This window comes from Anopheles funestus, chromosome 3RL, assembly GCF_943734845.2.
Source record: "Anopheles funestus chromosome 3RL, idAnoFuneDA-416_04, whole genome shotgun sequence".
NCBI lineage: Eukaryota > Metazoa > Arthropoda > Insecta > Diptera > Culicidae > Anopheles > Anopheles funestus.
This window is the reverse complement of record NC_064599.1, coordinates 774,845-786,982: the sequence shown is the minus strand read 5'-3', so window position 1 is coordinate 786,982 and position 12,138 is coordinate 774,845. Positions and strand designations below refer to the sequence as shown.

Genomic DNA, 12,138 nt, shown 5'->3' with positions numbered 1-12,138 from the left:
GCACAAAAATACCCAACTTTAGTAACCAAGTGTAGTAAAAGTTCCATTATGATCATATTACAATACATGAAGGACGTAGAATTTATTATATCAATATATGTTGCAGAAAGCATGAAAACTTATGAATTCTTTTACAGTAAAACGTTCGTGAATATAAAAAATGATCTTCTTCTAACTAGCACTATTAATGCAGTGGCGAGCTTAAGTTATAATTTTCTGCAACTTAATTCATTTTTAAAGCGTACCAAAGATTTTAGGACTGTCCCATAGTGACTCGATCGAACAACTACATACAGCGTGCGTTTGCAGCGCCTTTACCTTTACCAAAGATGTTGCCATATTCTGGCGACGGGTACGAATCATCGCACCATAACGAGCGAAACCAGTTTCTTAACTGGAAGCTTTTCCCGCACATCGAAGCCCCAGAGCTTTCGGGGGGCTTCAAATAAGCGGTAGGGGTGTATGTAAAGTAAATCTTTTGCAAGTGCCAACACCGAACTCCCGAATATGGGTTGGCAATTTTCACTTGTAAGAAAGAAGAATATCCATCGTCATACCGCTTTATTGAACGTAATACATGTATGCTATTTTGAGCCACAGGAGCGACTTGTAATAAGCGACGAACCCCCTCCTCGCTTGTTGCTTTTCAACCATGCGTAATGTTTACAAATAAATCGCCATGTGATCGTGAACACGGGATCTGTGGAAGTGGAAGGGAGTCTTTGGTACGTGTGTTAGTAGTAGCAGCAGGTCGTAGTAGAACCACAACCTGCATTCCATAAAAATCTTCTGTGCCACCGGGCGAGTTTCGCTGAAGATTGGAACATTTTTTAACCCTTTTCACGCCGTGGCGCGCACACATTCGCATGATGCATTGCAAAACATTGTGTGGTGCTGGTTGTATCGGAATGCAGTACTTGCAGCATCTGGTGGGAGAGTGCATCGAATGTGGACGCATTCCTTTTTCGGAGTGCACAGTAGCTACATATACTGAAACGAGAGTGAAACGCATCGCAATGGGCAAGTGGATTGGTAAGTTCGATTATGCTATGGCCCTCCCTTACCGGATTTCAAGCATTCTTCGCAGATTATCTGGCATCACATTTTCAACACTCTGTTTCGACAATTAATGGCCAAAAATGCAAAATCGATTCTGAACTCGATGCGGCAATCAGCAAACTGTGAATGTGCAATTGAAAAAAAAAATCATCGCCAAAATACTTAAATAAAAGAATCATACCTATAGCATGTGCTTTGTTCGAGTAGATGCCCCGTATAGATTACGGACTATTTCTATAATGCTGTGTGATCATTAGGAGGGACGAAGGAAAAAAATACTATTAGGAACGATTAGGAAGGTTGTCGGTCTTCGATAAAATGTTCATCATCATTGGTTCATTTGGTGTTCATCACCAAACAGAAATAACTCTTTACCAACACATTCAGTCCTACTATTGCTGATGACAGCCTCAACAGAAACTTTCTCATAATAAAGTTCATCTTGTACATGCACATTTTCACCGTTTTGGAAGATAATAACCATTTAGCCTAGATCTCGATTCCTATTCAGATGCTGCTGCTGGGTGAACCTGTCCAGAAGAGCGAAGATATAAATGGTTATCGCAATGACTGTTAAGGATTAAGTGGAAACCTTTTCAAATGTAACAACTCAGGAATAAAAACACATTGCTAAAATAACGCAACTATTATTTTCTGGCCGGATTCTAACATAGTTTTGTTTGTGACAGCTGGTATAGTTCTTCCGTGTATTATCAAACACCCACCATTTCAACTTTAAGTGTATATATTTATTTTTTGATCGATCTCATAAACTGACTTTAAGCTTAAACCTTTAATAAATCTTCGCATTCATTAACGAAACTAGTTTACGAGTATTCTACTCCATGACACGTCCACGGATTTGATGCAATAACATCACGCACTATTACTGGAAGTGACATCTTAACAGTTACTTACACAGTACAGTCTAATACATTCCAGGGAAGAACTGGAAGTCGCTGGCTTTGGAAGGTAGGATTCCACGGTCTTAAAATGCTTTCCTTTCCTGTTCCACCCTTAACCTGATTTTAAGTTGCATTTCGAATAATCTTCAATAGTTATGTTAACCTTTATAGTTCGGATTGTACGGTGCTTGGGCAGGGTATGCCTCAGACACCACCTGATCGTAGCTCGGGGGGTTAACCATCGCAGCACCTACAGCAGGACCGGGTGGAGGTGCAGATGCCGCTGGTGGTGCAGGGTATTGTAATTGCGGAGGAAGAGCCGGAAACTGTACAGGGGCAGCAGTATGTTCCTGCGGGGGTAGCGATGGTGCGCCCGATGTTTGTAGTGGGTAATGTTGCATGTACGGTTGTGCGGGAAATGGTGCCGGATGTTGTGTTGAATAGGCATTCGGAACCACCGGGTACGCTGCCGTTCCAGTCGAATGTCCCTGAATGATCGCACCAGAAGGTCCGGCTTGGATAGTACCCGGTGTAACACGATGAACTTCCGAGGTTATCACGATGGGTGCTGTAATATTCGTACGGGAGGAAGAATTAGGACTCATGGACAGTGCAACATCACATTACCACACAATCAAAAATACGTACTTGCTATCACCGCACCCTGACTAGTGCGCCTCGTGCAGCAACACTTCACCATCCAGTAAAGGAGGAAACATACAATACCAGCAGTGAGCACGAACGGTACGAAATCCATAGCTAACTACGTTTCTATTCGCGCTTAAAGCGGAAGTGCTTAAAAACTTTGCACTGTTCTTTGGCCGTGTTTTGTTTCAAGGTTAACTAACTGTGCGTGTTTCGCGTTTTATGGCCACCAAGAAAAATTATCACTGAAAAAACACCAAATGACAGACAATTGTTATGAATCATACTTTGTTTTTCAAGTTTCATGCAAACCGGTTGATTTTGCTGCCTTCTTTGACATTGGCATTTGACATAACTGCTCAACTGTAAACTTTGTTGCTTTCAAATTATGTTTAAATGTAAACCTACTGTGTTTAAGCATCGTTAAAACATTGCCTAATTGCAAAAAATACTCAAAAAATTCATTTTGTCTAAAAATGGCCCAATGTTGTTTAGCACATTCACCGTAAAATAAAGATTCTAAGCAATCGAAAATAAAATTATACACACCTTGGTACGACGGATGACAATTGTTACTTGGGCGCCGGACTGTTTGTTTACGTAGTTATTAACGATAAGATAAACATACAACTTTTTTCCAGCATATTATGTTTCTTTTTAAATAATTTACATTACTCCCCGTAAAACAGCAATGTGGCATTGATTTTATTCATATGTTTGTAAAAACCAGGGTTGTTTGCTCGATGTTACGTAGATTTATTTTTCAGGAACCGGCATGAAGGGATTTCATGGTAATGGTGTATACTGCCACAAATTATGCACAGTACGAATAAATGTTTCAACGCTATGTAAAAATGAACCAAAATAAGCATTTGTTTTCATTCCCAATGAAAACGTTGTATTTTTGTATGGGATGCTCTTCTGTTACCACCGATTGAATTTTTCTTTTGAACCTCGATACCAAAAACGAGCGAAGGCTATATAGCCCCATGAAATTTTCAAACTGATTTTTTTTATTTTTATTTTATATTACTTTTTTTCTTTTGGTGCATTATTTGAGTGAAAAGAAACTAATTGCAACAATTTCGCATTAAAATAAAACGAATTTTAAAATTTTGCTAAATTGCTCAAAAAATGGCAAGGGGTACCCCTTATGAAATTTTCGAGTGGAAAATTTTTTTGAATTTTTTTTCTGATTTTTTATTCTTTTTTTAATTTAAAGCAATATTTGAGTGAAAAGAAACTTATTGCAACAAATTCGCAATGAAATATATCACATTTAAAAATTTTGCTGAATTGCAGAAAAATGAGGAACATTTTACATTTTCTCAAACAGGGTAAGGAACTTGGTTCCTCGCATAACTTCTGGCACAGACATCTGAGGGCATGGCCGTCCAAGAAGAAAATGTAGCCATTGATGCCATCTATCGACCATAGGCAAAGATTGGAGATCCGTTAGATACCGACCGAGTTATAGGCAAAATTTGGTGGGAAAATGAGCCTTAGTGGATTGACAAATTTAAAGATTTTTTCAATTTTTTTCATTATTTTTTACCTTTTTTTAATTTAAAGCATTGTTTGAGTGAAAAGGAACTAATTGCAACAATTTCGCATTAAAATAAAACAAATTTTTAAATTTTGCTAAATTTCTCAAAAAAATGGCAAGGGGTACCCCTTATGAAATTTTCGAGTGAAAAATTTTTTTGAAATTTTTTTCTGATTTTTTATTCTTTTTTTAATTTAAAGCAATATTTGAGTGAAAAGAAACTTATTGCAACAAATTCACAATGAAAGATATCACATTTAAAAATTTTGCTGAATTGCAGAAAAATGAGAAATATTTTACATTTTCTCAAACAGGGTAAGGAACTTGGTTCCTCGCATAACTTCTCGCACAGACATCTGAGGGCATGGCCGTCCAAGAAGAAAATGTAGCCATTGATGCCATCTATCGACCCCAGGCAAAGATTGGAGATCCGTTAGATACCGACCGAGTTATAGGCAAAATTTGGTGCAAAAATGAGGAAAATTTTACATTTTCTCAAACGGGGTAAGGAACTTGGTTCCTCGCATAACTTCTGGCACAAACATCTGAGGACATGGCCGTCCACGAAGAAAATGTAGCCATTGATGCCATCTATCGACCACAGGTTAAAGATTGGCGATCCGTTTGATACCGACCGAGTTATAGGCAAAACTTGGTGCGAAAATGAGCCTTAGTGGATTGACAAATTTATAGATTTTTTCAATTTTTTTCATTATTTTTTACCTTTTTTTAATTTAAAGCATTGTTTGAGTGAAAAGGAACTAATTGCAACAATTTCGCATTAAAATAAAACAAATTTTTAAATTTTGCTAAATTTCTCAAAAAAATGGCAAGGGGTACCCCTTATGAAATTTTCGAGTGGAAAATTTTTTTGAAATTTTTTTCTGATTTTTTATTCTTTTTTTAATTTAAAGCAATATTTGAGTGAAAAGAAACTTATTGCAACAAATTCGCAATGAAATATATCACATTTAAAAATTTTGCTGAATTGCAGAAAAATGAGGAACATTTTACATTTTCTCAAACAGGGTAAGGAACTTGGTTCCTCGCATAACTTCTGGCACAGACATCTGAGGGCATGGCCGTCCAAGAAGAAAATGTAGCCATTGATGCCATCTATCGACCCCAGAAAAAGATTGGAGGTCCGTTAGATACCGACCGAGTTATAGGCAAAACTTGGTGCAAAAATGAGGAAAATTTTACATTTTCTCAAACAGGGTAAGGAACTTGGTTCCTCGCATAACTTCTGGCACAGACATCTGAGGGCATGGCCGTCCAAGAAGAAAATGTAGCCATTGATGCCATCTATCGACCCCAGAAAAAGATTGGAGATCCGTTAGATACCGACCGAGTTATAGGCAAAATTTGGTTTGAGGAAAATTTTACATTTTCTCAAACGGGGTAAGGAACTTGGTTCCTCGCATAACTTCTGGCACAAACATCTGAGGGCATGGCCGTCCACGAAGAAAATGTAGCCATTGGTACCATCTATCGACCACAGGTTAAAGATTGGCGATCCGTTGGATACCGACCGAGTTATAGGCAAAACTTGATGCGAAAATGAGCCTTAGTGGATTGACAAATTTATAGATTATTTCAATTTTTTTTCATTATTTTTTACCTTTTTTTAATTTAAAGCATTGTTTGAGTGAAAAGGAACTAATTGCAACAATTTCGCATTAAAATAAAACAAATTTTTAAATTTTGCCAAATTTCTCAAAAAAATGGCAAGGGGTACCCCTTATGAAATTTTCGAGTGAAAAATTTTTTTGAAATTTTTTTCTGATTTTTTATTCTTTTTTTAATTTAAAGCAATATTTGAGTGAAAAGAAACTTATTGCAACAAATTCACAATGAAATATATCACATTTAAAAATTTTGCTGAATTGCAGAAAAATGAGGAACATTTTACATTTTCTCAAACAGGGTAAGGAACTTGGTTCCTCGCATAACTTCTGGCACAGACATCTGAGGGCATGGCCGTCCAAGAAGAAAATGTAGCCATTGGTGCCATCTATCGACCCCAGGCAAAGATTGGAGATCCGTTAGATACCGACCGAGTTATAGGCAAAACTTGGTGCAAAAATGAGGAAAATTTTACATTTTCTCAAACAGGGTAAGGAACTTGGTTCCTCGCATAACTTCTGGCACAGACATCTGAGGGCATGGCCGTCCACGAAGAAAATGTAGCCATTGATGCCATCTATCGACCACAGGTTAAAGATTGGCGATCCGTTGGATACCGACCGAGTTATAGGCAAAACTTGGTGGGAAAATGAGTCTTAGTGGATTGACAAATTTATAGATTTTTTCAATTTTTTTCATTATTTTTTACCTTTTTTTAATTTAAAGCATTGTTTGAGTGAAAAGGAACTAATTGCAACAATTTCGCATTAAAATAAAACAAATTTTTAAATTTTGCTAAATTTCTCAAAAAAATGGCAAGGGGTACCCCTTATGAAATTTTCGAGTGGAAAATTTTTTTGAAATTTTTTTCTGATTTTTTATTCTTTTTTTAATTTAAAGCAATATTTGAGTGAAAAGAAACTTATTGCAACAAATTCGCAATGAAATATGTCACATTTAAAAATTTTGCTGAATTGCAGAAAAATGAGGAACATTTTACATTTTCTCAAACAGGATAAGGAACTTGGTTCCTCGCATAACTTCTGGCACAGACATCTGAGGGCATGGCCGTCCAAGAAGAAAATGTAGCCATTGGTGCCATCTATCGACCCCAGGCAAAGATTGGAGATCCGTTAGATACCGACCGAGTTATAGGCAAAATTTGGTGCAAAAATGAGGAAAATTTTACATTTTCTCAAACGGGGTAAGGAACTTAGTTCCTCGCATAACTTCTGGCACAAACATCTGAGGGCATGGCCGTCTACGAAGAAAATGCAGCCATTGATGCCATCTATCGACCACAGGTTAAAGATTGGCGATCCGTTGGATACCGACCGAGTTATAGGCAAAACTTGGTGCGAAAATGAGCCTTAGTGGATTGACAAATTTATAGATTATTTCAATTTTTTTCATTATTTTTTACCTTTTTTTAATTTAAAGCATTGTTTGAGTGAAAAGGAACTAATTGCAACAATTTCGCATTAAAATAAAACAAATTTTTAAATTTTGCTAAATTTCTCAAAAAAATGGCAAGGGGTACCCCTTATGAAATTTTCAAGTGAAAATTTTTTTTGAAATTTTTTTCTGATTTCTTATTCTTTTTTTAATTTAAAGCAATATTTGAGTGAAAAGAAACTTATTGCAACAAATTCACAATGAAATATATCACATTTAAAAATTTTGCTGAATTGCAGAAAAATGAGGAACATTTTACATTTTCTCAAACAGGGTAAGGAACTTGGTTCCTCGCATAACTTCTGGCACAGACATCTGAGGGCATGGCCGTCCAAGAAGAAAATGTAGCCATTGGTGCCATCTATCGACCCCAGAAAAAGATTGGAGATCCGTTAGATACCGACCGAGTTATAGGCAAAATTTGGTTTGAGGAAAATTTTACATTTTCTCAAACGGGGTAAGGAACTTGGTTCCTCGCATAACTTCTGGCACAAACATCTGAGGGCATGGCCGTCCACGAAGAAAATGTAGCCATTGATGCCATCTATCGACCCCTGAAAAAGATTGGCGATCCGTTGGATACCGACCGAGTTATAGGCAAAACTTGGTGGGAAAATGAGTCTTAGTGGATTGACAAATTTGTAGATTTTTTTAATATTTTCATTATTTGTTACCTTTTTTTAATTTAAAGCATTGTTTGAGTGAAAAGGAACTAATTGCAACAATTTCGCATTAAAATAAAACAAATTTTTAAATTTTGCTAAATTTCTCAAAAAAATGGCAAGGGGTACCCCTTATGAAATTTTCGAGTGGAAAATTTTTTTGAAATTTTTTTCTGATTTTTTATTCTTTTTTTAATTTAAAGCAATATTTGAGTGAAAAGAAACTTATTGCAACAAATTCGCAATGAAATATATCACATTTAAAAATTTTGCTGAATTGCAGAAAAATGAGGAACATTTTACATTTTCTCATACAGGGTAAGGAACTTGGCTCCTCGCATAACTTCTGGCACAGACATCTGAGGGCATGGCCGTCCAAGAAGAAAATGTAGCCATTGATGCCATCTATCGACCCCAGAAAAAGATTGGAGATCCGTTAGATACCGACCGAGTTATAGGCAAAATTTGGTGCAAAAATGAGGAAAATTTTACATTTTCTCAAACAGGGTAAGGAACTTGGTTCCTCGCATAACTTCTGGCACAGACATCTGAGGGCATGGCCGTCCACGAAGAAACTGTAGCCATTGATGCCATCTATAGACCACAGGTTAAAGATTGGCGATCCGTTGGATACCGACCGAGTTATAGGCAAAACTTGGTGGGAAAATGAGTCTTAGTGGATTGACAAATTTATAGATTTTTTCAATTTTTTTCATTATTTTTTACCTTTTTTTAATTTAAAGCATTGTTTGAGTGAAAAGGAACTAATTGCAACAATTTCGCATTAAAATAAAACAAATTTTTAAATTTTGCTAAATTTCTCAAAAAAATGGCAAGGGGTACCCCTTATGAAATTTTCGAGTGGAAAATTTTTTTGAAATTTTTTTCTGATTTTTTATTCTTTTTTTAATTTAAAGCAATATTTGAGTGAAAAGAAACTTATTGCAACAAATTCGCAATGAAATATATCACATTTAAAAATTTTGCTGAATTGCAGAAAAATGAGGAACATTTTACATTTTCTCAAACAGGGTAAGGAACTTGGTTCCTCGCATAACTTCTGGCACAGACATCTGAGGGCATGGCCGTCCAAGAAGAAAATGTAGCCATTGATGCCATCTATCGACCCCAGAAAAAGATTGGAGATCCGTTAGATACCGACCGAGTTATAGGCAAAATTTGGTTTGAGGAAAATTTTACATTTTCTCAAACGGGGTAAGGAACTTGGTTCCTCGCATAACTTCTGGCACAAACATCTGAGGGCATGGCCGTCCACGAAGAAAATGTAGCCATTGATGCCATCTATCGACCACAGGTTAAAGATTGGCGATCCGTTGGATACCGACCGAGTTATAGGCAAAACTTGATGCGAAAATGAGCCTTAGTGGATTGACAAATTTATAGATTATTTCAATTTTTTTCATTATTTTTTACCTTTTTTTAATTTAAAGCATTGTTTGAGTGAAAAGGAACTAATTGCAACAATTTCGCATTAAAATAAAACAAATTTTTAAATTTTGCTAAATTTCTCAAAAAAATGGCAAGGGGTACCCCTTATGAAATTTTCGAGTGGAACATTTTTTTTGAAATTTTTTTCTGATTTTTTATTCTTTTTTTAATTTAAAGCAATATTTGAGTGAAAAGAAACTTATTGCAACAAATTCGCAATGAAATATATCACATTTAAAAATTTTGCTGAATTGCAGAAAAATGAGGAACATTTTACATTTTCTCAAACAGGGTAAGGAACTTGGTTCCTCGCATAACTTCTGGCACAGACATCTGAGGGCATGGCCGTCCAAGAAGAAAATGTAGCCATTGATGCCATCTATCGACCCCAGAAAAAGATTGGAGATCCGTTAGATACCGACCGAGTTATAGGCAAAATTTGGTGCAAAAATGAGGAAAATTTTACATTTTCTCAAACAGGGTAAGGAACTTGGTTCCTCGCATAACTTCTGGCACAGACATCTGAGGGCATGGCCGTCCACGAAGAAAATGTAGCCATTGATGCCATCTATCGACCACAGGTTAAAGATTGGCGATCCGTTGGATACCGACCGAGTTATAGGCAAAACTTGGTGGGAAAATGAGTCTTAGTGGATTGACAAATTTATAGATTTTTTCAATTTTTTTCATTATTTTTTACCTTTTTTTAATTTAAAGCATTGTTTGAGTGAAAAGGAACTAATTGCAACAATTTCGCATTAAAATAAAACAAATTTTTAAATTTTGCTAAATTTCTCAAAAAAATGGCAAGGGGTACCCCTTATGAAATTTTCGAGTGGAAAATTTTTTTGAAATTTTTTTCTGATTTTTTATTCTTTTTTTAATTTAAAGCAATATTTGAGTGAAAAGAAACTTATTGCAACAAATTCGCAATGAAATATATCACATTTAAAAATTTTGCTGAATTGCAGAAAAATGAGGAACATTTTACATTTTCTCAAACAGGGTAAGGAACTTGGTTCCTCGCATAACTTCTGGCACAGACATCTGAGGGCATGGCCGTCCAAGAAGAAAATGTAGCCATTGATGCCATCTATCGACCCCAGAAAAAGATTGGAGATCCGTTAGATACCGACCGAGTTATAGGCAAAATTTGGTGCAAAAATGAGGAAAATTTTACATTTTCTCAAACAGGGTAAGGAACTTGGTTCCTCGCATAACTTCTGGCACAGACATCTGAGGGCATGGCCGTCCACGAAGAAAATGTAGCCATTGATGCCATCTATCGACCACAGGTTAAAGATTGGCGATCCGTTGGATACCGACCGAGTTATAGGCAAAACTTGGTGGGAAAATGAGTCTTAGTGGATTGACAAATTTATAGATTATTTCAATTTTCTTCATTATTTTTTACCTTTTTTTAATTTAAAGCATTGTTTGAGTGAAAAGGAACTAATTGCAACAATTTCGCATTAAAATAAAACAAATTTTTAAATTTTGCTAAATTTCTCAAAAAAATGGCAAGGGGTACCCCTTATGAAATTTTCGAGTGGAAAATTTTTTTGAAATTTTTTTCTGATTTTTTATTCTTTTTTTAATTTAAAGCAATATTTGAGTGAAAAGAAACTTATTGCAACAAATTCGCAATGAAATATATCACATTTAAAAATTTTGCTGAATTGCAGAAAAATGAGGAACATTTTACATTTTCTCAAACAGGGTAAGGAACTTGGTTCCTCGCATAACTTCTGGCACAGACATCTGAGGGCATGGCCGTCCAAGAAGAAAATGTAGCCATTGATGCCATCTATCGACCCCAGAAAAAGATTGGAGATCCGTTAGATACCGACCGAGTTATAGGCAAAATTTGGTGCAAAAATGAGGAAAATTTTACATTTTCTCAAACAGGGTAAGGAACTTGGTTCCTCGCATAACTTCTGGCACAGACATCTGAGGGCATGGCCGTCCACGAAGAAAATGTAGCCATTGATGCCATCTATCGACCACAGGTTAAAGATTGGCGATCCGTTGGATACCGACCGAGTTATAGGCAAAACTTGGTGCGAAAATGAGCCTTAGTGGATTGACAAATTTATAGATTTTTTCAATTTTTTTCATTATTTTTTACCTTTTTTTAATTTAAAGCATTGTTTGAGTGAAAAGGAACTAATTGCAACAATTTCGCATTAAAATAAAACAAATTTTTAAATTTTGCTAAATTTCTCAAAAAAATGGCAAGGGGTACCCCTTATGAAATTTTTGAGTGGAAAATTTTTTTGAATTTTTTTTCTGATTTTTTATTCTTTTTTTAATTTAAAGCAATATTTGAGTGAAAAGAAACTTATTGCAACAAATTCGCAATGAAATATATCACATTTAAAAATTTTGCTGAATTGCAGAAAAATGAGGAACATTTTACATTTTCTCAAACAGGGTAAGGAACTTGGTTCCTCGCATAACTTCTGGCACAGACATCTGAGGGCATGGCCGTCCAAGAAGAAAATGTAGCCATTGATGCCATCTATCGACCCCAGAAAAAGATTGGAGATCCGTTAGATACCGACCGAGTTATAGGCAAAATTTGGTGCAAAAATGAGGAAAATTTTACATTTTCTCAAACAGGGTAAGGAACTTGGTTCCTCGCATAACTTCTGGCACAGACATCTGAGGGCATGGCCGTCCACGAAGAAAATGTAGCCATTGATGCCATCTATCGACCACAGGTTAAAGATTGGCGATCCGTTGGATACCGACCGAGTTATAGGCAAAACTTGGTGGGAAAATGAGTCTT

At 36.1% G+C, this 12,138-nt stretch overlaps 1 protein-coding gene across 1 annotated transcript; it reads right to left on the bottom strand.

The window, feature by feature from the left end:
• Window positions 1–1,690: 1,690 nt before the first annotated feature.
• Window positions 1,691–2,894, bottom strand: LOC125768698 (uncharacterized). The gene is made up of 2 exons (XM_049436721.1): window positions 2,613–2,894; window positions 1,691–2,532 (listed from the first exon to the last, which is right to left on the bottom strand). The coding sequence occupies exons 1-2, from the start codon at window positions 2,719–2,721 to the stop codon at window positions 2,123–2,125; spliced, it is 519 nt and encodes a 172-aa protein (XP_049292678.1). The 5' UTR covers window positions 2,722–2,894; the 3' UTR covers window positions 1,691–2,122.
• Between the last annotated feature and the right edge of the window lie 9,244 nt (window positions 2,895–12,138).